Source organism: Penicillium rubens (assembly GCF_028828025.1).
Source record: "Penicillium rubens strain IBT 27055 chromosome Unknown utg000004l_segment0_segment0, whole genome shotgun sequence".
NCBI lineage: Eukaryota > Fungi > Ascomycota > Eurotiomycetes > Eurotiales > Aspergillaceae > Penicillium > Penicillium rubens.
In genome coordinates, this window is record NW_026890602.1 from 2,668,943 (window position 1) to 2,695,229 (window position 26,287).

At 49.5% G+C, this 26,287-nt stretch overlaps 9 protein-coding genes across 9 annotated transcripts; 4 read left to right on the forward strand and 5 right to left on the reverse strand.

The window, feature by feature from the left end:
• Positions 1 to 131: 131 nt before the first annotated feature.
• On the reverse strand, positions 132 to 3,581 carry N7525_010995 (RNA-binding ribosome biosynthesis protein MAK21; the record flags this gene model as incomplete). Its single annotated transcript, XM_061215311.1, has 3 exons — positions 132 to 1,605; positions 1,659 to 2,782; positions 2,838 to 3,581. The coding sequence occupies 3 exons, from the start codon at positions 3,579 to 3,581 to the stop codon at positions 132 to 134; spliced, it is 3,342 nt and encodes a 1,113-aa protein (XP_061067823.1).
• Positions 3,582 to 3,786: 205 nt separating this feature from the next.
• N7525_010996 (putative proline--tRNA ligase AIM10) lies at positions 3,787 to 6,009 on the forward strand (the record flags this gene model as incomplete). The annotated part of the gene is made up of 7 exons (XM_002561023.1): positions 3,787 to 3,873; positions 3,933 to 4,011; positions 4,072 to 4,115; positions 4,167 to 4,257; positions 4,310 to 4,389; positions 4,449 to 4,578; positions 4,628 to 6,009. 7 exons carry the CDS (start codon positions 3,787 to 3,789, stop codon positions 6,007 to 6,009), a joined length of 1,893 nt encoding a protein of 630 aa, XP_002561069.1.
• A 590-nt stretch (positions 6,010 to 6,599) lies between these two features.
• N7525_010997 (uncharacterized protein) lies at positions 6,600 to 7,324 on the forward strand (the record flags this gene model as incomplete). The annotated part of the gene is made up of 3 exons (XM_002561022.1): positions 6,600 to 6,737; positions 6,801 to 7,250; positions 7,307 to 7,324. The coding sequence occupies 3 exons, from the start codon at positions 6,600 to 6,602 to the stop codon at positions 7,322 to 7,324; spliced, it is 606 nt and encodes a 201-aa protein (XP_002561068.1).
• Positions 7,325 to 7,546: 222 nt separating this feature from the next.
• Positions 7,547 to 9,121, reverse strand: N7525_010998 (uncharacterized protein; the record flags this gene model as incomplete). Its single annotated transcript, XM_002561021.2, has 1 exon — positions 7,547 to 9,121. The coding sequence occupies one exon, from the start codon at positions 9,119 to 9,121 to the stop codon at positions 7,547 to 7,549; it is 1,575 nt and encodes a 524-aa protein (XP_002561067.2).
• A 762-nt stretch (positions 9,122 to 9,883) lies between these two features.
• N7525_010999 (uncharacterized protein) lies at positions 9,884 to 12,242 on the reverse strand (the record flags this gene model as incomplete). Its single annotated transcript, XM_061215312.1, has 10 exons — positions 9,884 to 10,023; positions 10,075 to 10,167; positions 10,221 to 10,280; positions 10,337 to 10,470; positions 10,528 to 10,622; positions 10,677 to 10,834; positions 10,884 to 11,264; positions 11,322 to 11,578; positions 11,642 to 12,018; positions 12,096 to 12,242. 10 exons carry the CDS (start codon positions 12,240 to 12,242, stop codon positions 9,884 to 9,886), a joined length of 1,842 nt encoding a protein of 613 aa, XP_061067824.1.
• A 2,704-nt stretch (positions 12,243 to 14,946) lies between these two features.
• Positions 14,947 to 17,955, forward strand: N7525_011000 (uncharacterized protein; the record flags this gene model as incomplete). Its single annotated transcript, XM_002561019.2, has 1 exon — positions 14,947 to 17,955. The coding sequence occupies one exon, from the start codon at positions 14,947 to 14,949 to the stop codon at positions 17,953 to 17,955; it is 3,009 nt and encodes a 1,002-aa protein (XP_002561065.2).
• Positions 17,956 to 18,901: 946 nt separating this feature from the next.
• Positions 18,902 to 21,162, reverse strand: N7525_011001 (uncharacterized protein; the record flags this gene model as incomplete). The annotated part of the gene is made up of 5 exons (XM_061215313.1): positions 18,902 to 19,258; positions 19,308 to 19,596; positions 19,655 to 20,063; positions 20,118 to 20,839; positions 20,906 to 21,162. Coding segments are annotated over 5 exons (2,034 nt in total), but the record flags the coding sequence as incomplete, so codon positions are not given.
• Positions 21,163 to 21,540: 378 nt separating this feature from the next.
• On the forward strand, positions 21,541 to 22,297 carry N7525_011002 (prefoldin subunit 5; the record flags this gene model as incomplete). The annotated part of the gene is made up of 4 exons (XM_002560766.1): positions 21,541 to 21,577; positions 21,679 to 21,965; positions 22,031 to 22,148; positions 22,245 to 22,297. 4 exons carry the CDS (start codon positions 21,541 to 21,543, stop codon positions 22,295 to 22,297), a joined length of 495 nt encoding a protein of 164 aa, XP_002560812.1.
• A 376-nt stretch (positions 22,298 to 22,673) lies between these two features.
• N7525_011003 (uncharacterized protein) lies at positions 22,674 to 25,616 on the reverse strand (the record flags this gene model as incomplete). The annotated part of the gene is made up of 9 exons (XM_061215314.1): positions 22,674 to 23,277; positions 23,333 to 23,623; positions 23,680 to 24,266; positions 24,340 to 24,600; positions 24,654 to 24,729; positions 24,785 to 24,827; positions 24,876 to 25,454; positions 25,506 to 25,528; positions 25,585 to 25,616. 9 exons carry the CDS (start codon positions 25,614 to 25,616, stop codon positions 22,674 to 22,676), a joined length of 2,496 nt encoding a protein of 831 aa, XP_061067826.1.
• Positions 25,617 to 26,287: the final 671 nt, after the last annotated feature.

A 26,287-nucleotide genomic window follows, 5' to 3' on the forward strand; every position in this document is an offset into this window, starting at 1 on the left:
ACAATGGAAATAAAAAAATAAGAAAAGCAGAATGTGTGCAACCTGTAACTCCAGATGCAAAACAGGAACATTGATTTTTGGCCCCCACGGGGGGTAAGAAATAACCCGACTCTTTTTTGTGCAAGAATAGATTACATTCCCAAGTCCTCGTTCTCCAGCAGCGCAGCGTAGTCGTCCGCAGAGGCGAAAGTGGGCAGCTGCTTGAGCTTGCGACGCTTGCTGCGGTTCGACTCGGGCGCAGCATCGGGCTTCTCGGGCTCTTCGAGATCGACTCCACCCAATTCCATATCCGATGGCAGATCCTCGTCGCTGTCGATGAAGGCATCGTCGTCGGAGACATCCATATCGAAGTCGTCGGAGTCCTCCTCGGCTTCCTTGGAGGGCTTCTTGTCCGCCTTCTTGGTCTTGGCGGGGGGCGCGGCTTCCTCGGGCTCGCTGAACTCGGCCATTTCCTCGTCGGAAGGAACATCGGACTCGTCGTTGAAGATAACACCGCCGTCGGAGTCGTCCTCGTCTGCGCCTTCCCCATCTTCTTCGTCGGAGCCAAAGGCGGATTCCAAATCGGACATGTCCAGATCGTCGTCGCTGTCCTCGTCGGCTTCCAGCTCGGGACGAGAGTCGACCAGAGCTTTCCAGATCTCGTCCTCGTCGCCGCTAAGACCCTCGTCGGAGTGATCATCGGCATCGACGTCCTTGCTCTTCTTCGAACGCACCTTCTCCTTGTCCTTGTTGACACGAGTGAAGTATTCGTGGAAGAAGACATCCTCCGCGGCAACATCGTCAGCCTTCTTCTTCCAGAAGGCTTCGGTGTTGAGCGGCAGCTGGTTCTGTGCCTTCTTGCCTGCCTCCACCAACCGGTCGGCAGCTTCACCACCACCCAGGGGCTGCATGATAGAAGCACCGCGGGAGCTGGCGTTGGCCTTGGGCGTGCGGTACACGAAGCGGTCGAGGAAGTGAGTCAGAGTGTGCAAAGTCAGATCTGGCTTGCCACTCATGGGGTTGTGCTCAAGCAGATTGGTAGCGTTAAGAGAGACGGAAGGATGGAAGTGAGAGGTGAAAGGCAGCAATTCCCAAAGACAGCTCCGGTCGGCATTGCTGTGCTCGGGGTCTCGCTTGCGAGGGTCGTATACGTTGTTCTGCTTCTTGGCTTCGACAACAGGAGCAGGTTCCAGCTCTTCATCATCCTCATCTGGGACATCACGGAAGACCTCTTCATCGTCATCATCGTTCTCCTCTGGCTGATCGGCCAAGGCAGAGAGACCTGTGAAGGTCTTCTCAAGCTCCCGGATCATGAAGAAAACACCGCAGATGAACGAGGGCTGGTGCATGCCGAGTACCTGGACAAGACGCTTGACAAATGCCTTGACTCGGCGGACGTTCAAATCGTTCTTGAGAGACTTGTACAGGAGATTCAGGTAGAGAGATTGCTTTGATGAGGTGGCAACGCGGGGGTCGAGCAAGGACTCGTACAGGGTGCGGTAGAAACGATCACCGGAGACTTGGTTAGACACCGTGAGCTGTTGGATCAGCATGAGGGCTTGGATGCTGGTGTTAAAGTTCGAGGAGTGTGTAATACGGAATAAGGTGTCGAGGTGTTTCGACATGCTAGTAGGAGTTAGTACATTGCGTGGAGAAATAGAATGTTAGGAAAGACATACCGTTCGGAATCATTGTCAGTGAAGGGATAAGCACGGTTGACACCGGTCAAGACACCAGAGATCAGCTTCTCCCGCATTTCGTCGTCCTGGGCCTGTCCCTTGGCAGCATCGTCGTTGCCCTTGCCCTTCGGTCCTTTTCCATGCTTGTTGTATTTCCCCTTGGGAGCAGGCTTGCCCTGGTGGGAAGGCTTCAAAAGTACGAGGAACAGTCCAAAGTAGATGTCCAACAGCTGAGCAGCCACCTTTTCTTCCTTAACTCTCAAGATGGTCTGGTTCAGAGTGATGATAGCATAATACTTGGCGTGAGAGCTCTGACCAGGTCGGAACAGCACTTCCTCCACTGCCTTGATGATGATTGGCTTCATCATAGGATGCGACTGCATCAGTTGTAGCAGCAGGTATGATGCTCGAGAGGCAATCTTCTTGCCCGGGTCTCCGAGCTTATTGACCAAAAGTCGTAGAAGATTGGTCTCCTGCTCGGGCTTCTCCTTGAGAAGTTCGTAGACATAGCTGACCGCTCGAGTCCGTGAGAATTCGATCTCGTCATTGCACCAAATCTCCAGAATCTTGATGACTTCGAAGAATTGATCTTTTACAATGTTTTCAAAGGCCCACACAATGAGTTCGCTCTTTTTCAAGCCACCCGGGAGAGGGTCTTTCTCATTCCACCGCCCACCGGCGCCTTGGAATGCTGCGACGAGCCCAGGCTGATTGGTGAAAGACTTCAATCGTCGGTCGCTGGGCAGCAAGGTACCCTGTGCGAACATATCCTTCAAGGATCGCAGAACTTCAACAGCCTGTGCACGACTACGTTTCTTTCCCAGACCAATCAAGGTCTCCAGTGCCTTGGTGTTGTGCAGGGGCGACTCTTGAATGTTAAGGGTCAACGCGGAAATTTTATCGCTCAGGGTACCGGACGCCATGATGGTTGAGTAGAACTTGTGGGAAGAAGAAGCAGATGCTCTCTGGGCCGCCGCATACTCCTCGTTTTCTTCCTGCAGCAATTTGTTGGCAAGCTCGTGAACGCGCTCCATAAGGTGGCGGGGCAAAGCGTTCATGTGTTTCGTGTCGGCGGCGGCGGAGGGCGTAGGGATATTGTACCAATCGGACCGAGGAAGAACATTCTATAATGATCATGTTAGCAAAAGCCTTGCGGTGCTGGACTGGTGCACAACTTACCAGCTTTAAATACTCCTTAGGCACGACAGATTCATTGTCCTTTATCCTAGGAGCGGGGGCTTCCTCAATATCGGATTCCGGCCCGCTGCTCTCTGCATTGTCTTCGCTGTTCTCGAGATCATCCTCGCTCTCAACTTCCTCTTCGTCGTCTTCGATTTCGTCTTCTTCGACTTCGTCATCTGCTAGATCCTCGGGCACGACGTGACCTGCAGCCTCCAACATGCTAGAGAGCTGCTTCCGAAGATCATCGTCAACGTTGCCGGACTCGCCCTCAACCTCAGACTCAGAGTCGACACCAGCAAGAAGATCAAGATCCTCCTCAGTACCACCCATAGCCATAATTTCTTGGCGGAGTGTTTCGTCCTCGTTGCTCTTCTTGCCACCCTTAGGCTTTTCTTGCTTGTTCATTCCACCATTGTTCTGTTCGCGAGCAATGACCTCGCCGTTGCGATCCCGCTTCTTGCCTTGCGCAGAATCCTGAGGGCGGCTGGGCTTGGCGGGGGATTGCTTTCCTTTATTTGCGGAAGCATTGGCGGCAGGGGCTGATGGTTTGGTATTATCCTTCTTGCCCTTCCCAGTGCTCTGATTCTGGTTCTTCAAACGCTGTTCGATTTTCTGTCGTAGACCTGCGAAGGCGCTCTCGTCCGGCATGGATGGCGTGGTTTCAGTAGCGGGAGCTGAGGTGCTTGTCGCAGGAGCAACCTCATTTGCGCCCGAAGAGCGCTTTCCTTTCCCCGCAGCCATGCTGTGTTGTGTTTTGGGATTGAATGATGGAGGAAAGAAAATTAAACGGAGAAATCTTTTGCGGCGGGTTATCGGGGCGCTCGGACCAACGCGATAAGAAACATCGGAGAAGGGACACTCGACTTGCTCTACAACTTGTTTTGCGTCTAGCCTGCTGGTCAATTGCGGAAATTATAGATTTTGACGACCTAAAGCATCTTGATCGATGATTTCTAGGATACGACCTCTATCGGGGCGCATAGCTGGGCGGCGGCTAGCGCTGAGCCTGCGCGTTCAGCAATGCAATATTCACGTACGTGCTTCCAAAAGATTTATTGAATCCGCTTGACAGTGAGTACTGACTCGACATAGGTTGACGGCAGAAGCCGTGTCTCAAATATCTGGATCCCTACTGGTGGAATCTCCAAGAAGCCCGTTGATGGTGAAAAGGGTACGCCATCCACGAACCCGATAGGAAATTGACCATCATCAGATGTTAACAGGGATCTAGAGGATGCCAATGACTTGCTGGTCCGGGCTGGCTTTCTCCGGCAGGTGAGCAATCATATCTTTTTATCCAATTAAGTATCTCTGACGGCCTTCCAGGCATATTCTGGGGTTTTCCATTTGCTCCCACTTGGTTTACGTGTCCAAGATAAGCTAGAGCATCTGATTGACAAGCATATGAGCTCACTTGGTACGGGATATACCCTGTCTTTGTCATGAGATGGCAACTAAAGCAAATTTAGGCGCATCCAAGGTTTCTTTGTCCTCAATATCCTCGCAAGAGCTCTGGAAACAGTCTGGCAGACTGACTGACGGCTCAGAAGTAGGTTTATCATAGATCATACCCAACGTCTTGCATAATGTCACTGACATACATCATAGCTGTTCCGATTCAATGATCGGAAAGGCACCCCATTTCTCCTGGCCCCGACACACGAGGAAGAAATTACAACACTTGTGGGGCATCTGACAACATCATACAAGAGCCTGCCTCTACGGGTGTATCAAATCTGTGAGTCTCCATCTTTATTTGTTTATAAACTGCGCTAACATGGCTGAAGCGCGAAAGTACAGAGATGAGGCCCGGCCTAGACAGGGCCTGCTTCGTGGGCGAGAGTTTATCATGAAAGACCTCTATACTTTCGACTACAGTGTCGACGAAGCATTGAAAACATACGATGCAGTCAAAAGTGCCTACACAGAATTATTTAATGAACTCAAGATCCCCTACCTAGTTGCGGCAGCAGACTCGGGGAATATGGGCGGCTCATTGAGCCATGAGTACCACTTCATCAGTCCGAAGGGCGAGGACGAAGTGGTCAGCTGCTCGCACTGTGACCATGTCTATAACGAAGAACTCGCAGATGGCAAGACGCACAGCTTTGAGGAGTCCGAACAGAACACGGCACCTGGCTTCCAGACAGATGATGCACCTGTCGAAGGCGGGCCCACAATCTCAACCGGCATGTGGATGGCCATCTCTCATGATAACAACACCATCGTGCGGAGCTGGCATCCCAAATTTTCGATGCAGAACGGCGCGACAGAGCCCGTTGAGCGCCATATTAATTCACACGCCGTCAAGGCAGTGGCGACCGCCGCTGGTATTGACCTCGATCTGAGCGTGGAGAACCCCCTAGAACGATGGACCGCCCACCTAAAGGCAAACAAGTCCCCCGCACACAAGCCGCGTGTATTGGATCTATACGACTCACAGGTCCGGGTATACCAGCGTCCACCGCTGAGTGATCTTCTCCAGCAAGCTGGCTGCACAGCCTCGGATATAGATTACTCCAAGCTGGACCGATTCCCTGGGACTTCAAACAAACTCAGCCTTGTCCGCGTGCATGACGGAGACCGATGCTCGCAGTGCGCGCATGGATCGTTAACCAGCCACTCGGCCGTGGAACTAGGACACACATTCCACCTAGGAACGCGGTACAGCAAAGTCCTCAATGCGTCTGTTTCTGTCAACTCTGCTCTTCTGGAGGGATCTTCGGAGCTAGATGCGAAATCTTCTGCCAAGGAACAGATCGTGCCCATGCAGATGGGATGTCATGGTATCGGCGTCTCGCGTATGATCTCTGCAGTGGCAAATCGACTTGCTGATTCCAAGGGGCTCAATTGGCCGCGTGCTATGGCGCCCTACGAGGTTGTGGTGGTCTCAGGAAAGGGGCTGGAGACCGTTGCAGATCAGGTGTATGATAGTCTTACCGGCGGCGCCGCGGCGTCACTCGATGTTATCCTCGATGACCGGGATAAGGGTATGGGCTGGAAACTTGGCGATGCAGACTTGATTGGATACCCTATTATTGTTGTTGTTGGAAATGGATGGAAGAAGAAAGAGACCTTGGAAGTGCAGTGTCGTCGGCTGGACGTGAAGGAGGATGTGTCATTGGATGGACTCCGCACATTTGTCGAGTCCTTGTTGGCGAAACTGTGAATGACTGGAAGCCACAGTATGTAATATTAGCAGTTCAATTTGTACATTATCTCATCTCCGATCCTATCCTGGGTAAGTGTAAGACTACATAGTTTCTGATCTTGTCAACAATGACACCCAGACAACAGAAGAAAAACTGACCGGCATCATTTTTGCCTCAGATATACCTGAGCAATATAGTAGATAACATGAATCCTAGGGAATGTTATGCGGACGCCAGCATTGACCATGATATAGTGTATGATATCCACTACTACACAGTAGCGGTGTACATGTAGTTAATAGGGCGTCAGGTTCTCGACCATCTCCGATTAACGCATGAAATCAATAAGGTTAAATGTCCACTTTTTCTCCGGACTTCACGTTTTCCGTAGTGATCGACTCTGGAGGTCGTCCCTCGGGGCTCCCACGCCGAACACTCCGGTCCGAATACTCCGTTCTGTCATACTCCACCCGCCGATATATAGAGATGGCCTTGACTCAGTTGAAGGGCAATTGATTCTATCCTCTTGACCCGCATATTAAATTGACTTCATATCTCCTATTCCAACTTATTACCCATCCTCACGACTTAATTTAACCATCACACCATGCACAAAACCAACATCCATATCCCGGGCCTCGGCGGATCCAATGCCTTCACCCGGACTCTGAGCAAGGACGACGTGAAGATCTGTGTAGCCGTCGAAGAAGCATTTACAGAGGCGGAGCGATGCTCAGAGGAAAAGGTAAGCCAGAGCCAGAGCGGAGCGAGTTAGTTCCAAAGATTGCTTCTTCTGACACTGTGCAAGTTCTGCTATCGCCTGGGAGCATGCCCGGAGCTATGCCTGGGTCTTTTTATTGAGAATGAGCAAGACCCAGCTTCGCCCACGCTCATTGGGCATGTCATTGCAGTTCGCTCTCCTTATACTCGTATCACCGACGGGTCGATGGCAATGCCGGAGAATTGGCGGTCACTGGATGGTGAGCCTGTCTTCGTTGACGACGAGTTAATTGGGAATCATAAGTATGGTGATAGCGTTGCAATTCACTCTGTTGCTATTTCGCCGGAGTATCAGGGAAAGAAGGTTGGGAGAGCTCTTGTCCGGGCGTACCTTGAGCATCTTGGGAGGGGTTGTTTTGGGGCGAGCAAGGTTGTGCTTATTGCGCATGATTACTTGGTGAAATTTTATGAGAGTGTTGGATTCAAGAACCAAGGGAAAAGCCAGTCTAACTTTGCAGGTGGTGTCTGGTTTGATATGGTATGTTTATACCCAGTGCCGATTAATGATCGTCCAGTGCTAATATATGTTACTAGACATTTGATTTGGAATGATCTCAATTTTTGGTTTGATTTCTCGCACTGCGACCATATTATACAGGGTCCAAGCCTTCACAGGCACCAAGGTGGCATCCAGAATAAAGATAGCGTTAAGGATAAATATAGAATTCTTTGCGATGCCTTTTCTTCCAAACCAATCCTTGCTCACAATATCTTCTGTGAGTGCCAAAACCGAAATTACTCATCATCTCCAAGGTATTCAGTCAATAGACCGCATCAGTCTGTGTTGGATTGAGTCTGCTGGCTTCCATGCCTCTCGGACCCCTCTGGAGTTCCATTCAGCCACTTCAAATCTTCTAGGTCAATCATCACAAAGGATTGTGATGTGGGATTCCACAGTACGTTGCGGAAGGATGTATCTTTCTGAACAACTCCATGTTCTTGAAGTGTGCCCTCAAGCTTTTGCGTCTCCTGTTCAAGGTATTGACACACTTCGACAACGGCATCTTGATCTGTTCGGATTCCAGACCAGCTGAGCAGCAGCATGTATCTCATGTCAACTCCATGATACCAATATGGGATCTTAGGCGAAAACATCCCAAGACATACAGGAATTTGGGATCCCTGCAATGGCATCAGATTCTGATAGTTGCGCAATTCGGCGTGGATCCTGTGGGACTTGCTGGCGCCAGTAGCCTTGATCAACATCGTGTACCCATGAGACAGCAACGTAACTTTTAGTAGATAACAGGTTCGACCAATGATGTGCAGCTGCTGAAATCCTGTGTACCGATTCTTCCGAAGCTGCTCACTCATTCTCTCACATATATCCTCTGCGCTGATTTGATGTCTTTCTGCGCCGTGCTCAGCAACATTCGGACAGTTTTCATCCAGAATGTCCTTTTCAAAGGTGCCACGGAGGCATGCCTGGGTACAGTAAGGCTTGTAAACATCTGACAACCTCCCGGAGGATTCTGAAGTAGGGCTTTCATCAAATACCGGTACTATGACATCACCCACATTTTTCTGCCAGAAGCCAGGCCAGAATGAGTTTTCGTAAATGAACTCTACTGGTGGACGGAACCGAATTTCATCCGGGGCTTGGGGCATGTAGACTGAGTGATCGTCTTTGAGTGGACGATAGGCTTGATAGACCGCATCATGCCATTCTTGCGATGGTGGACTGGCCGCTAAAGACTGTAGGGTGAAACCGAGGACTTGGCCCAAAGCCGTAAGGCGAACCCAGTGTGAACGCGTATCGTAACCATGAGAAATGACGTCTCGAGCAGGAATACAGAGGTAGTGTTCGACAGCGGAAGAGTCTTCTGGGGTGATGTGAAGAAATACCAAGGCTTCTCCTGTATAGATATACCCATACCGGCGCCCAGAGCAAATCATTCGAGAATAAAGTCGGGCGATCACACGGATCACCATGTTAGCGGCATGTTCCTCAAATGTATTGGGTTCCTTGTCGAGAGCCTCCGTCGGTGATGTCGTACGCAACCCTGCGACCAGTTCGGGCACAGTCAGACAATAGCCTGGGATGTACAGGACAGCGTACGCTGGCTCTTGGAATCCAAACTTCGTAACAGAAACGCAGCAATCACTCGGGTGGTCGATCTTCAGTCGCCCGCGGACACTAAAACCGTATCGCAGTCTGTCCTCACGTCCCATAAAATCAATAATCATCGCGAGGAAATCGTCCAGTGTTCTGTGTGCAAATTGCTTCAAAGTGTCTTCCGAATGCACCGTGTACCATTGCAGGTGATGAGCAGTGTATTGCATGGGGGTTTGCGAGGGAAAGACCCATGGAGTAACCAACTCGGGCGCCTGGCAGATTTTCTTCCACATCGCTTCTTGGTGTTGAGGGAATTCAAGCCAAGGGTGGAGCGATAAGGGGCATAGTCGCTCATCCCCTGGGAACCAGGCAGATGGCCAAACCAATGAATGTACATCAAGCTTTAGCGCATGTAGGAACATATGATGGACTCTTTCAAGATGCGGGGTGAATGGAATGTTGGGCGGAGGGGCTGGGAGTTTAGCTGGTATATGCGTGCTTGAAGCCCCCGGCCCTTCATTGAGGCTTTTGATCATATGTTGCCATTCTGTCCATGTTTGGTCCATGACTGTAGTGAATATGAAAATACAAATTGAAGAATATGGAGAGGAGAACGTCTTCGACTTCAAGGGTTTCAATATTTGGAGATGTGTTGGTTCGTTCCTGCCAAAGAACGCCCTGCGCCCTTGCCAACAAGTGCCTGATATAGGAATGATATCACTGTTGGATACTATAGAGCCGTTGATATAACGAAGTATAGCAGGTAGTGTTCTTAGACGGTCATTTTAAGACGTCTGGTTATATAGATCTTGTCCCTCTTCCTACTTTCTTAGGTAGGTATTGTATTCACTCTTGAGATGTAGTCATGGAACGACACTAGAAATGTATTCTGCATATGTAACGACCGGGATTATTGCAGTTGTCATGTAGTTCAACTCTACCTCATAAGGTAGGATAATGAAAATACCAGTTTACCAGTGATAGAAAGGATATCAACTCCAACCAGCCGTCGCAGTGTGAAGATATCAAGCAAGTACGTAGAACTCCGCGACCACTTATCTGACCCGGTCTCCCAGTGCAATGATTGGTGGTGGTCGTTCGATATTCTGTCTGAAGATATATCGCTTGATCCACCAAGGAAGCCACACAGTCAGTTCGTAGTGAATGAACTTCTTGGTCGGCACTGAGAAAACCTCTGCGATCTATGTTAGTATGTATTCTCACTGAGATTCATAACTCCACTTACGATCCAATTCCTCTAGAGTTAGCTGCTTGGTCTCCCTCACAAAGCAGAAAATCATAAACCATGCGAGGAGGTTAAGACCAGCATAGAAGCCAACTAACGCGAGGGTTAGCAATCTAAACACCGTATTCCAGAAGTTGTCAACTTACATGCACCGGTTTTGGTCATTACAGTCATCATTCGAGGGAAAGTCAGGCTGAGGACGCCAGCTGCAGAGGACTTTGTTAACGGCATGTTCGGTGGATTAGATGCCCTGAATACTCACCAAAAGTGTTGTTGATGCAAACAGCCCACGCCATTCCTTGCTCTCGCTGAATGGTCGGGAATACCTCAGCGGAGTATTGGAAAGCGACTGGTCCTTCACCTAAGGAATAGGCAATAGTGAATAGATACACAAACCTAATCGGAGATATCAATCAGTCTATGCTCAGACAAAGTGGAAATAATCAAACTTACAAGGCAACCGGTGCAATCATCGCGGCATGATTATCTGTGTTGTTTAGAAGAGAGAGACCAGCGGCTAGCAGGAAGATGCACATGAAGGGGAACGTCTTTGTAAGAAAAATAGTCAGTAATATTCCGCAATAAATTCTGAGCTGACTTACAATTAACGTCAGTGTTCTTCGGCCTTTGGTATCGATCAGGAATAAAGTAGGAATGGTGGCCACGACCTGGATAGCACCGTAGCCAAGAGAGGCATACAACGCCTGGTCCTCTGTGTATCCGACCTCCCGGAAGATCGTTGAGCTGTAGAAAGAAATGACTGAAAGGTGTTAGCGATGGCTACTCTGACTGAGAGAGACACGACTTACTGTTGATACCGCACATTTGTTGCGCAATCATAACCGTCGAGGCACCATAATTAGCCCGTCTGATCCTCGGGACGGCAAAACAATCCCACAGACGAGAGAAATAGCCTGCGCCACGAGCCTCCTTGAGTTCCTCTTCATAGATAACGTATGAATAATAGAAGTCTCTCGCAGCAATGATTGGATGAGCTCGCAAGCGCAACATCGAGTTGAATCCCTCAGCGTGTCTATTATGCTTCATAAGCCAGCGAGGGGACTCAGGACAGAAATATATTCCGGCGCCGAGGATGAAAGATGGGATAAACGCGGAACCGAGTTGGAGACGCCAAGCGATGTCTTTGACGTCTTTGACAATAACATTTGCAGCAAAGCCCAAGAAAATACCTGCGCTGAAGGTTAGCCATGTTTCTTGTTTCTCGACGAGGGAGGACCGATACTAACCAGCTACGACCCAAAGTTGCCAGAACATAACAAGAGCACCTCGAGTTCGGGCCGGAGCCATCTCAGCCGAGTAGATCGGCACCGTAGCGTTCTTTGCCCCAATGCCGATACCCATCACAAATCGCGCAGCGAAAAGACCTTGCCATGACTGCGCGAAACCAGAGCCAATTGGCGTAGCGGTGAGACACAGAGCAGTGACGAAAATCTCACCTCGTCGGCCTAGATAGTGGTTAAGCGGGTCGACAATCCAAGCACCACTATATACAAGGTCAGTCAGAAAGGATTACAAGGAAGATTTTCTTCACTAGTGCTATACTCACATAAGACCCGCGGTCAAGAAGATGATAGAGTTGACGATTCCCACAATCCATTCATCCTTTCCTTTGCCGTCAATATTGAATTCCTCGTGGAAGGACAAGTTGGCACCGTTAGATCCAGTCTGATCCCATCCTTGCGTGGCGGCTCCGACAGCACACAGACCGATTGAGTACCAGAGCATTCTCGGACCATGCCATTTATGGTCCCTCTCGTATGTGAGCGCGGCGCGCTCCTCTTCGTCAATCTCGGTAGCCGTCGGGAAGTCGTTAGGGCTCCGCGCAATCACAGCAGCCCGACCAAATAGGTCGGCGTACTCACTCATGTTGTGTGACTCGGCGTATGCACGGGCGTCGATTATAGCCTGCTCCTTGGAGCTGCGCTATATACACAATGTCGAAGTCAGCTTTCGTGCTCGACGTGACTACCAAAAACTGGGGGCTTCAGTTGTGGGCTTACCATCAACGGATTCTGAACGATATTGATACCGATAGCCTGGCGGCGCTCAGGCGCATCAGCGTTGGCCGCCTCATCCAGCTCTGCTTTATTGGCCTGGACCGCATGCTCATAGTGAGGAGGCGCCTCCTTGGGCGTCTTTTCTTCCATGATGGTGAGCGTTTTGGTAGCTTTTCAGATTCAGGAGATCCCGGATCTTACGATTACAAAAAAAAGTTTGGGGGGAAGATTGGTTACCCCACAGAATATAAAAAGCCATCAAACTTCCCCCGTGGGGTGAGCGCAACTGCAGATCAAACCCAAAGTGAGCTTGTGGCTTTGTCCAAGGACGGCCACATTGGACCACCCGTCAGCACTAAGACGCTAACGGGGATCCAAGCACCCGGCCAAGTTACGGGCAACACGCCATATTATTACATTTGTGGGTTGAGATGTCACCGACATAGATTAAAGTAGTGGTAAAGGCATGTTAGAAATAGTGTAGGACAGCCCCCGGTCTTTAAAACCCACCCAAATCTGACAATAATCATCGATCATCGATCACCGCTGAATCCACCCATGTCAAAGCGTATGCGGGGGTAGAAGGATGATCATGAAGGCCAAGCCTCGGCCTTTTGAGTCATGCGGCAAAAAACGTGTTAAGGGAATAGGCTCGAAACTATGACCCTGCAAAGGATGTTTTATTACAGGCTGATTGGCCGTTTGTCTCCCGTAAGCTGAAAAGGAGGTGAGTCTCGGATTCGGATTCCTGCATCTGCAACATCCATGGAGATGACGAAGAACGTGTAAGACTGCAGTCAGCATCGGATATATCCGGATCACATGATGCCTCCCAGCCCTCTGTTCAGCCGCGAAGTAGTCGATCTCATGACGCTATGCTAGGGTGACATTTTGGATACTATGGTTGGATCCTCCTCTGAAATCTATCGGAAATATTGGTATATGATGATGAAAATCATGGAGGTTTCTTTGTCTAAAGCCGCTTACACCATTATAGGTGGTCTGACAGGGTTGCGTGGTTGCCTCGCGCCTTAAGCAACCGAACCCGTTCATCCCTCAACATCCTTGTCTTGGGTCACGTAGTGACCCCTCTACGTATCCCAATGTTCAGACCTTCCTAGGTACTTCTCCTTTCTTGGCGCGGACCTTGACTGGACATATAAGACCCAGCCATAACCCAAACCCGAGGACCGAGTACACGAGGTCTACACCGGGCGTGGGAAGGAGAAACGTGATTAACCTTAGTGACTAGAGGCGGGGCCATGCAGCCGACTATATTAACTGGGTTATAATAGTCGGACACGAGCGATGGAATTATAACATGTTTCTTCTCTACTTATGAAGGAGTCATTCCTCGGCACTGAAGTAGATCCCAAGCAAAATGAGTTTGATAGCCTACTTCATATTGCCTCCGTCTCTAAGAGTAATCTCAAGTGACCATATCCATTTAGGAGCCCATCGGAGAGGTGTGGAGTGTGATTGGAGTTCAACATAGCCCGAATGGTTGCTCAGGGGATAGATGTGGGTGTCAGTAAGCCGATTCCAGCTTATGACTAGAGCTATTCTTCATCGACCTGAGCTCACCGATGGAAACCCACAAAAGCGTGATCGCAACCCCGATCCCGGGAAGCCTCTTATTGAGACATTAATCGTGTATACGCCGCTCGGGGCCGCAGGGGTCCAATAGATGGTAGCTTTATCATGACCTCGGTCAAGTTACTAGTATCTACTTATAGAGGAACCGTTAGTGTTCGATGATCATCACTCAACGACTCACCTTTGGCCGGTCCAAGTACTTCCCATAGGAGTCGATCGCGTCAGTCCCATCCATCGCAGTCGTCGAGTTATACAGGCTCCGCTGGATACACGCACATTGACAGATTACATCGAGGCCGAGGTGTCTCCCCGTGGAATGTTTACCTTATCCTCGCAATCGCCAAGTGAGGACTTCCAAGCGCGTATTCGGTGACTGGTATGGCGCACGATTATTTAGCCGGCACTGCTGCAATGGGAAAGATAGTTGCTCCGGACTTCTGTGTCTATAGAGTCCATAACCCTCGCGTCCAGGATGCGAGTATTATGCCTGTAGGCATTAATGATTACCGATAAGCTAATCCTGATGCTATTGAAAAGCAGGCCGTGGATATTATTCTATATTAATTGTCACAGTTTTGGTTCTGCGAGTCTTCGTCTTCGTATCCAGTCCCATATCCAGTTGCAGTTTAAGCGGCTGATCACCAAGCTGAATGTTGTTCTGTCGAACATGTTCCACTAGAGGCATCAGAAATATACAGATATTCTATCATCTTTCGGATGATTCTCTTTGATGGTGACAATTTTTGCTTAAGTAGAGGGCTATTTATAGATTGATATATTCCTAGTCTTGCTTCAAGAGTCTGGTCTGTTCCCTTTGTTCCTAAATGGCGGCTCTAGTTGTCCCTGGGCACTTCCTCCCCTTCTCTTCCTTTGTTTCTATATCATCAGAAACAATACGTTGGGAATGTATTTAATTGGCCGATAGTTGGTAAAGGTCTTGTTTGGATTTGCCAAATATCTCATGAATCGCTTTGTTCTCGACATGCTCCCATTGACAAGAATACGTCCCTTTGTGTCTCCCGAAATACATAGACAATGTCTGCAATAATCTAGCAAGTACAAAGAAAGGGTCTTTTAGGTATTTAGCAATCGAGGCATCCCACTTAAACCATCGTAGTCTATAAAAGATCCGAACAACTTCAAGTCGACAGGCAACAATACAATAAAACAAGCTAACACGTCAACAGTCTAACCATCTAGCAGTCCAATTCAGTAGGCCGACATTTAGCAGGATCACTTCCTGCGGACATCATCCAATATGCCTCCGAAACCCATAGAATTCAAAGTGAATATGAGCACAAAGCATGAGAGACCAATTTGGGAAGCACTTGGTATCGATCTGGCCACGAACAATGCCGAAAAATTAGCCATCCTCCGCTTGCTTCGAGAGATCCATAACCCCATGTTGCACGACTGTCTTCAAAGAGGAAGAGATTGGTCATCGACATTTAAAGCTCAGTTGGGATTCGAGATTAGACAGAGGCTCACCGCTAGGCAAAGCGATTTGCCAGCTATAGTTCGTGCTCATGTCCCAGATCCAGCGACACTTACAGAGCGTATGTTCAACGTTCTTAGATATTACCGCTTCACTGATCCTTCATGGAGAGTCGTCGACCCCAACTATCCTACTGTTAAACTTGTCCGTCTACCTACTCCTGCAGGGGGCCTTGCACCTCGCCCTCCTGGTCCTGGTCCTGGTCCTGCTCTTGTTCCTGTTCCTGTTTTTGCTCCTGCTCCTGCTCCTGCTCCTATTGATAGGCGTCTTCTTGTCGCTGATCCTAGCTCTGTCTTCGTCCCTGCTTTTGCTCCTGCCTCTGCTCCTGCCCCTGCTCCTGCTCCTGCTCCTGCTCGTGTTCCTGTTCCTGTTTTTACTCCTGCTCCTGCTCCTCCTCCTGTTGATAGGCGTCTTCTTGTCGCTGATCCTAGTTCTGTTTTCGTCCCTGCTCCTGCTCCTGCTCCTGCTCGTGTTTCTGGTCCTGCTCGTGTTCCTGCCCCTAAACGTGGCCCTATTCGTACTCCTCCTATTGATGACGTTCCTTCTTCACTTCCTATTCGTCCTTCTACTCTTGATCGTCCTCGTGCCCGTCCTCGGCGTCAGCCTCGTGCCCCTGCCCCTGCTCTTGCACCTAAACCTGCTCTTGCACCTGCACCTGCACCTGCACCTGCACCTGCACCTGCTCCTGCTCCTGCTCCTGCACCTGCACCTACGCCTGCTCCTGCTCGGCCACGTACTCGTGCTCGTGCTCGTGCTGGAGCTCGTGCCCCTGCGCCTGCACTTGCACCTAAAGCTACACCTACACCTACGCCTGTTCCTACGCCTGCTTCTGCTCGGCCTCGTGCTGGTACTCGCGCTAGTACTCGTGCTGGTACTCGTGCTGGTACTCGCGCTGGTACTCGTGCTGGTGTGTGTGCGCCTGATCCTGCACCTAAAGCTACACCTACACCTATATCTGCGTCTGTTCCTACGCCTGCTCCTGCTCGGCCTCGTGCTGGTACTCGTGCTAGTACTCGTGCTGGTACTCGTGCTGGTGCTCGTGCGCCTGATCCTGCGCCTGATCCTGCGCCTGATCCTGCGCCTGCCCCTAGCCCTGCCCCCACTCCGGCTCCTGCTCCTAATCCTGCTCCAGTCCCTAACCCTGTTTCAGTTCCAGCTCCCACTCCTACTACCACCCCTGCTGCCGCCCCTACTTTGGATTTATATTTCGATGAGCAAGACACGGATTTATATCTCGATGAGCAAGACATGGCGCTACTGACAGCGTTTACGGCCGCTGGAGACGGATCTCCGCCACCCGACACAATATCTGCTGCTCCCGCTCCTGCTCCGAATTTGTATCTCGATGAGCAAGACATGGCACTACTGACAGCGTTTACGGGAGCTGAATACGGATCTCAGCCATCCGGCGCAGCATCTGCTGCTCCGGCTCCTGCTGCTACTCAAGACTTGTATTTCGATGAGCGAGACGCAGCGCTAATGACATCACTAATTCGCGCTGGATACGGAGCAACCGACACAACATCTTCTGATCCCGATCCTACTCCAAATTTGCATTTCGATGAGCAAGACACAGCGCTAATCCGCGCTAGATACGAAGCTCAGTTTACTCCCGACCCACCCGCCATAACATCCCCTATTCCAGCTCCAGCTCCACCTCCAGCTCAACCTCCAGCTCAACCTCCAGCTCAACCTCCAGCTCAACCTCCACCTCCACCTCCAGCTCCACCTCCACCTCGTGGCCGTTTCCGTCCCCTTGCCCCTGCTCCAGCTCTGGCTCCTGCTTCAGCTCCTATCTCTGTCTATGTCCTTCCCCCTCCTCCTATTGATAGACGCCTTGCCATCGCTCCTCCTCCCCGTAGTCGCGTCCCTTTTGGAAGGTCCACGGGGCCAAGTTCTAAGAATCCCCACCAGGCTCTTACTAATACTACAGCTCCTCTTAGTGAATCTCTCACCGCATTTGCCCTCACTCCTACTTCCGGTCCTCAAATTCAACCTAGCATTATTCTCGATCCAGCCCATGCTGTCGTTATTGCACCAGAAGACCTTCACGCCCCTATCCCAGATGAACCACAAAATGACTATCTTATGACAGATCCTATGGAACATCTATCTCTGCCCGTTACTGACCTAGATGCTTCTGCATTGGAAAGCCTTTACGCCTCTATCCCGGATTTACCAGATTATGACTTCCTTACGACCGGTCTTATAGAAGCTCCATCTCTGCCTGGTACTGACCTGGATGTTTCTGCATTAGAAGACCTTAACGCCCCTATCCCTGATGAACCACGGAATGACTACCTTATGACAGATCTTCTGGAAGCTCCACTGCCTGACCTAGATGCTTCTGCATTAGAAAGCCTTTACGCCTCTATCCCGGATTTACCAGATTATGACTCCCTTATGACCGATCTTATGGAAGCTCCATCTCCGCCTGGCACCGGCATAGATGTTTCTGCACCTACTATTGAACGTGAGAGTCGCAAGCGGTCTAGGGATGATGATGGTGAGCAAGATGACCCGTCTTCCCCGCCACAAAAGAAGCAGTCCGAGTGGGCAAACTTTACTACTCTAAGTGACTCTTCTTCAGGTGGCGATCAACCAGAGCCGGATGCTGATGGCGATATCCCGATGGATGATGAAACGTATAAGCCTTATAAGATTGCGAATACGTCTGGTGAAACAGATAGTAGCGTGTGGTCTACTATGAGAGGATATCTCGGTCTTACGGGCCGCGGATCTACTCCACCGGAGCAACCTGAGGAGCTCTAGGAGGGTTTGGAAATAGGTGAGTGATTTAGTTGACGATTATTCCACGCGGTCGGGAAGTATGGATATGATATACAAACATAAAATAGACTAGACTAAGAAGAAGGGCAAAAGGCCATAATATATAGACACTGCCAGATTTTGCCATCATCAGATTTGACTTGTATACGCTACTTGGTTGTATGTTGTATACTAGAATAAATTTTATTCTTGTTCTTCGATTGTTTAATACAAGGAGTACCTAGATATCTAGGTATGCATCCTTTTAGCTTGCTTAGTACTTATAATTCCATTGATGCAGAGGTCCATTCTTTATATTCATGTATTCACGGGTACTTGAAACAACTTCATGTCCGATGATGAATACCGTTATAGAAACTGCATAGTTGTGGCCTATCTAATGTAGCACATGTTATACAAAGAAGGACAGGTGATAAAATCACTCTTTTCCATGGGTGTATCTTGTGGTCAATGGCTATTTGTCGGTCTTGTTTCTTCTGGCTTCAACACCGAAAAGTGGAAGGCATCCAAACACAACTTCAATATATAACCTCCAGCACATGGGCAGAGGTTATAGTTTGTACGGTTCCGAAAGCTCGTCTTCCTTGCCTTGTGTTCAATGTTCTTTGTTAGATGGAATTTCATGGCAACGCTCATAAAGGGTTTTGTATCTCAGTTTGAGAGTATGGATGAATTCCTCGCTTGTAGCAAATTGACTGCGTGCATGGTACAAAAGCTAGTCGTTGCTGCCTTTAAAGCTCCAAGTCCTTCATCTTACATATGCTACTTTATCTCGTCCAAAAGCTCATCAGCAAATCGAACGAGCTCAGTCTGCCTCCAAAGCAAGACATCCATAGAGGATGGATAATTCATCACGTCATATATTCTTCCAGTGTATCACTACGTTTACCTACTAGATGGCAGGCAAAGTAGGGTCGGAAGCCAACAAAGAAGGATGATACGCGAGGTTCTCCCAAAAGTCAGTCTCGAAATCGCACAGATCCTGGCTGAAAAATGAAGCCCAATCACCATTCTCTCCTAGATGCGGTGGCGGTTGCGTCGGGGATTGTATTCCTTCGCGGTGAATTGAATCAAGGAACCGTTCAATCGTCTGTGTCGCTTTGGATACCAAGGCGTAGTTCGGATCTCCACGCCGAACGATGCTCCCTACCTGTACCTGCGCAACAAATATACCGAGATTTAGTATTGTTTTGGACCATGAGGATCTCGCTTCGGTTAATGTGCGATGTTGTTTCAGCATTGAAAGGAGAATAATCCCTGCAGCCGGGAGGCCGAAGTGGGCGATCTGACAGAGGTTTAGTTCAGTAATTAAAGGTTAGAAAAGACAGACATACCTTCCAAACGAGTCCAGTTCCAGAGTTGACCAGTTGATCTCGTAAAAGAATCGCGTCCACTACAAGAGAGAGCATTTGATCCGAGATGTCGAGTATAGATGAATCGGGCTCGGTCAGGGTATCGAGAAACGACAATTGAAGTAGGAAGAGAACATGTAGTTGGTCCAGACGTATGCTAGCTAGGAGGTCGCGTTCGAATGCATCTCCAGAGCATTCTTTCAAAGAGCCCGAAAGGTGGAAGTGAGGGGGTAGGTGTGCCCATTGAGTTTCGGCTTTCTGCCGAATGATGCTATGTATGTCACACTAGGATGAGCCAGTATATCCCACATAATAGAGCTCTAACTTACCTAGCTTTCTGGCTGAAATTGTCGCGCTGCTTTGATCGAAGCAATTCGAGGACGTCTTCTTTCAGTGCGGAGCAAAGGGTCGCCCACCGAATACCTGACCTATAGCAAATGGGTGTATCTGTTTTCCATCTGACGACCTCGTCCTCAACGTGTGAAGTGTTCGAAACCTGATCCGAACTTGTTGGTGATAAAGGCACTTGAAAGTGACAGAACCGCTTGCTCATCCGAGGTGGCCGACCAAGGAATATAGCAATATTCTTGTCGGCGGAGTATGTGGTGGCCCAAGCTGTCTTTCGCAATTCCGCAAGGAAAATCGGAATTGGTGGCTTGGTTTTGTCGACATTCTCATGGTAGCCGAGTGCAAACATGGACGACACAACGTCTCCAAGCCTACTCCACGAATGATAGCCTTGATTATCGGTGAGCTGCGAGTTTTCAGATGAAAATAAGGGAGAATTCTTACTTTGGTCCCCGTCAACATGGGTATGTACAATACAGTTCTCATACTGTAGAACCAGTTGTAGGTCGTTCAAGCAATCCAGGGAGAGCGCAATATCTAATGCGAGATCGCTCAATTTTGTAGATAGCTTCCGAAGCATGAATTGGTCCTTTTCGGTTTTGAACAATGGCGGGAAAAATGATATATCGATCGCTGCTCGGGTCACAGCAGAGAGGAAGATACCTAGACTTTCCCATCGGAATTTCTGATCGAGGAACTGGGCAGAGAAACTTTCCATATCTGAAGTGCTGTTAAACTGCAAAGGTTCCCGGGAATTTTGTGTTAGACGTTGGGCGTATGCCAAATGCCAATTGTCTTCCTGTGAGAAGGACGTGAATAGGCGCGTCATGTTTTCAGTGCACTTCTCGGTAAAAGGCTCTGCTAGAGCTAGATTTGCACCTGTTGCCAGCCAAAAAGTAACAAAATCCTTCATGGCGGCTAGAGGAAATGTGTTTAGCAGCTGCCTGAGGACATCCGCGCCTTGGATTAACAAAATATTCTCGCCAGTAGACTGCGACTGCATGAGCATCGTCATGTCCTCGGAGGCATGGTAGGTATCGGATGCATGATAGTCTTGCGGGGAAATTTCGTTGAAAATAGCGACATGGCTGGAGGACCCCAGGAAGCCGGGGTTTGGATAGGGATTACTCCTTGCGGTGAAAGATGGTTGGGCCGGAGGTAGCCGGCTTCAAAGTCAATAAGCATGTGGAAAGAAACAGGATAATCACATGTACGGATCACATATCACATACCTAGGAGACTGCACAGGTGTAGAGCTCGACACTCTTCTTCTCTTGAACGGCGTTGTTCGGTAGATGCATATTCCAGCTCTATCGTTACTTGCACATCGAGTACATGCTGGTCTTTTATGATCACAGGCAACTTTTGCTTTTCTGCAAGCTTCACATGCTGCCAGTCTGGAAGCCATTGGTATGTGGTGAACGAGGATTCCGGAGCGGAGCGGAGAAGAGGGAATCGTCGGAGTGATCTCTAATTTCCCCGATAACATTCCACCTACTTGTATCTACCTATAGGTACTTGTAGTCATGGATGATAATACAGAGGTAACACACCGACAACTTCCACTTCCTTTTAACATAATTAGAGGCTCTAAATACACTATGGAAGTAATAATTAACCCTTTGGTTATTGTCAAGTCCAAGTGAGGTAGTCAGGTGCGTGTGTATAACTCATCCACTGTTCTGCCCACACTTCCAAGATTAACCCCACTATCACCACGCATCAGACCCAGGAGTTTTTTGAAGCTCCCCCCACCACCCTATACACCTATACAGTCCCAATGCGAGGACCTGATCTACAATAACACAAAACTCCCGACTTGGAAATTGATCCCCGAGATACCCTACTCTACATCCCGAATACCAAAATGTCACAAAACACAGATGGAGCTCCCCAAGGCTCAAGTGCGTCTCCCATCCCCAACACCAAGATGACACCGCAGCACGGGCTTCCGGCTCTGCATGTCATATGGAGAAAAACCCACAGCTAACCAACCTGAAACCAGTCAACCTCGCCTCTCTTTCTGTTCCTCAGCTCCGCGCCCTCCAAACCCGTCTCACCTCCGAATTGGAACACCTGACCACCTCGCACACGAAGCTGCGCGCCGCCCAAGCCAAGTTCCGTGATTGTGTGCGCTCAATCAATGATGGCGTGACTGGGAACGCGAAGAAGGGAACCGATGGCCGCGATGAGATCCTCGTGCCCCTCACCAGTTCGCTGTACGTCAAGGGCCGCTTGACGGATCGCGAGAAGGTGCTTGTTGATGTCGGAACTGGATTCTATGTTGAGAAGGTATGTCGCGATGGGGATATGTCTGGGGGTTGGGTGATTGGGCTGACGATTTGTTTTTCGTCCAGACTGCGCCTAAGGCGGTTGCGTTCTATGATGAGAAGGTCAAGGGCTTGGACGCGAACTTGCAGGAGTTGGAGAAGATCGTACAGACCAAGAGCTCGCAATTGCGCATTGTGGAAGAGAGTGAGTTGCCCCCGTTTTTCCCGGATAATAGGCGGCGGGAGTCCCATTGCCTTGCGAAGCCCTTTTTCATCATACGCTAACTTAATCTCTCTACAGCATTGAGGCAGAAGATGCTCTCAGAGGGTGCTCCTCAGGCTGCTGCGGGCTAAACTGAACCTACTTGGTACGAATAGTTCAACATGATTTACCTTAGAGAAATCGAAATCATGTACAGGAACAAACAAACCGAGGATGAATTATAAGAAGAACGAGAAGAAGAAAAACGGCCCAATCCAGGGCTGAAGAGGCTCTACGGTATTGGAAACCAGGAATAACTTCGAATATGAATTGGAACTATTATTGCTACATACCTAATGATCCAGGCTCGATAAGCAAGCTGGACGGTAGCTAGGTAGTGCTGCTTTTTGTTGGCATTTTGTCGTTTTCCTCCTTTTTTTTCTACCTTTTCCTTCTTTTTTTTTCTTCGGGTTGGCTCTTGTGGTCCCATGAGGTTTGACAACGTTGGGACGATTGTGCTGACATCGACTAGAACAGACTTCCGAGATCAGTCTCAAGAACATCTGGCATCTCAGCACCTGGATTCCCCAGCATCCGCGCAACCTGCTGGACAGTGCTCATGAAAAGGCCCAGCTGCTTCTCCTCTTCCACCTTTCGGATTTCGGCTTCCTTGCGGAGCTCGTCGTCGGTCTTCTGCTTCTCCGTCCGCTCCTCACCATCCCCCGGTGGGGGAAAGAACACCGATAGACACGCATCTTTGGATGTGTCGAGGACCTTGATATCAGCCTGTTCACCCAGTATATCGTCCCAGTCAGGATTGAACAATGATGCACCCCAGGACACTTTTGGGTTCATCGACCATTGACCAGCCGCGTACGTGTACTCGTCGAAGCGGGCGAGTTCGAATACATGCGGCGAGTCTTTGACTTGGAGCTGAATTGTGGCCTTTTCGACGAAGCGCTTGATTGGCGAACCATAGGAGAACCTCGCCTTGCGCTTGGGGGCAGATCCAATGCTCTTTGCGTTTGCGTTCCATTGGAAACCAATCGAACGCATAAATTTGTCTAGATCCGGGGGGATCTCATTTTCGGGGCAAAGTTCAAGAGCCTTCACTTCGAGTTGCCAGTCGGACCTATATTCAAACTCAGCTTCCAGTAAAATTCGAAAACGATCCGGGATAAACGAACCTTTCGAAGTCGATCATGCTGATCTGCATTGGCATTTGGCGATCAACAGGAGCACCAATTTGCTTTGATTTGAAACAACGGATTCCGTTGACTTCAAACTCCTGTGAGCCAACAGGAAGAGAGAATTTCGCTTCCACGCGGATCACCGACTCATTGTTCACTTGGTACTCAAAGTTGGCGGAATATCTAGGCATCAGGCTCAGCAGCGATTTGATCTTGGCTTTACCCCAGGGCTTAAGGAAGGTTGATTCTATGATTCGGTTGAAGATCTCATCTTGCTGCAACCGGATTCTAAGAGATAAGTCAGTCAGCAAGCCATCAGATTCCAGCGGGGGGTGATAACATACCCTGGGAGCAAACGTCCCTCGGTGTTCATATGGGTAAGCATCTCGCGAAACTCCGAGAACTCATAGGAAGTGCCATCTTTCGGCTTGCGCCACTGTTGCAACGCGAATGAACCGAACTTTGCTCGCATTTGCAGGAATCCCCGGAATTGAGGAATCACATGCAGTGCTTTCCTCAGGCGGGTGGTGACCATGTTCTTATTGCTGAGCTTGATCTCATCCGCAGTGGTCTTCCAGTTTGCGGCCACCTCTGGGGCCAGTTCCGGTCCACAGATGACAGGTGTCGAAAGCCCACCAGACTTCTGCAGGAGTACATGAGTTCTCATAACCTCTGCCCGGGGCGCCGCAACAAGGAACAGCTTGATTTCCGTCTCGTGCTGGACCATCAGCCTCTCCCACAGCTCTCGGAACCGAGATGCAATGATGCACATATCCCGCTCATTATTTCCAGACATGAAAAGGTAGTCTGGGATACCAGGCTTGATGTAGATGTTCACGTCATATTTCAAGCGAATGAAATCGAGGAGCTCGCGTCGAGCAGTAACAAAGTAGTTCAGTGACGGGCCGTCCGGGGGCCAGAGGAAGCCAAGCTGTAGCATCCAGGGTTGGTTAGTTTTAATAAGGTTCAAAAACAAAGTAGGGCTGGCAGAGTGCGATACATACCGTGTAGTCCGTAGCAATTTTCGGTGGCTTTCGCATCTCGGACAATCTTTCCTGGTGGCTTTCCCGTGTCCGGGCATGGGCAACTTTCGTATTCGAATGTGCGTGTATCTTGGTCCAACGCGATGGTGCCTTAGCCGATGTCCCCTGCTGCATTAACTGATTCAACATATCCTGAAGCAGATTCTGGGCCGCCAAAACCTGATTTTGTCGGCCCCAGATGTGAAGCAACTTTGCGTTATCAGTATATTGAGCCTCCCGAATCTTGGGGAAATTTAGTTGAAACTGACTTTGGCATTTCCCGCACTTATCCTCACATAGGCATCTGTCTCCTCGATGATCCTCTGGCGAAAGTCGATGTTGGAAGCTTCCCCAGAAGTCACTTGCCGAATCCTTCAATGTCTGGGTTAGTTGTACGGCCAACAACTGCGGATTTTTATGTACTCACTTTTCTTGGAACACTTGACACTCGTAAGGTAAACGATAAGAAGCTATATGGCTGTTAATTGGGGGCTCAATGTTGATGTAAGCACACTTACCATCTGGAGAAAGGCCTTTGCGCCACTTTGCCTTGGAATAAGAGTCATTTTGCCCTGGTGCGTTAGGTGGATTCTTAGCTCTGTGTTGCGACTGAGCCGAAGCAGAACTGCCTTTCTTTGACTGAAACCGTGCTCGTGGTGTGTCAGTATGAGCCCCCCTGCGAGGGGTGCGTTGGCCTGATCTGGGATTACGCGACGCATGATGCGGCTGTGGTGCTAACGTATTGGAATTGCTGGTGTTAGGCCCACGCTCGTTCAAGATTGGCCCCTCCGGTGCCTGAGCTTGACTTGTTCTGGCCCCAGTGATGACTGCCTGGGTTGGAAGGACGCTTTGGTTCGGAATAGGTCGTCGTGTGGGCGGAGGAGGCACACTTGGGAGGGATCGACCAGTTACGGGCACTGTAGAAGTCGGGGGGCGCGGCGGATAGTTAACTGGAGGGGAACCATAGTTCGCATCTTCGAAGCCACCCTCATCATCATGATCCGGACTCGTCTTATATGCGTGCTCGTTATCGTCCTGGCGATAGATGGTTCCCCCGCTAAAGTCTGGACCGGGGCCGTAGTTAGGCAGTTCCCATGCTAGCTAAGTCAGTACATACAACCATAATTGAAACAAGGTTTTTCTCTCACATTTGGCGTTGATACGCTCCCAGCTGGTAGCATTAATTAGCAAATTGTACTTGTAAGTACCTGTGTGAGATATACTTACTCCGTCTCGTAGGATTCAGGTAGAGCCGCCATTTCAGCGGGATCAGACAGCCACCGGCGTTCGAAAACTAGGTTTATCGTTCGGAAGGGGCCAAGCCGAAAGGGGGCGACACAGTTATCTCAGAAATATTAAACCGGTAAGTGAAAAGAAAACAGAAGACGTGCCAAGGCGCTCCTTGTCGGCAAAGGGACGTTCGAACTGAAGAAAGATCGATTGCCCGGGGCGGCTGGATGCACCACCTAAGGAAGGTCACCCAGGTGGAAAGTAAAAGAAAGATAAATGATTGAAATAGATAATGAAATGCCAGAGGAGACACAGAGAAATGAGGCTGAAGTGTAGTTTCTTAAATGGGAACTATCAGAGTAGTAAGAGCATCCACCCATTCTTGCCTAGGAACCCTGGAACCGCGGTTATGGATTACATACACGTATGCTGAGATCTCACCACTGCCCATATGTCTATATACCTAGGCCTAGGCAATATGGAACTTGTCCAATATGTCATTTTCTCGGTACAATGAGAAGATATTGATAGGCTAGAACGTCCCGGAACCAATCTTCCTACGATCATATGGAGCTTGTTCTTGTAGTGAAATCTTGACTGCGGAAGATAAACGACGCAGGCTGCATTATATACTGAGGTTAAAGCGAAACCATCCATCTGTAGTGGCGAGAAACCAAGTTAAAACAGGTCCAGTAAGGAG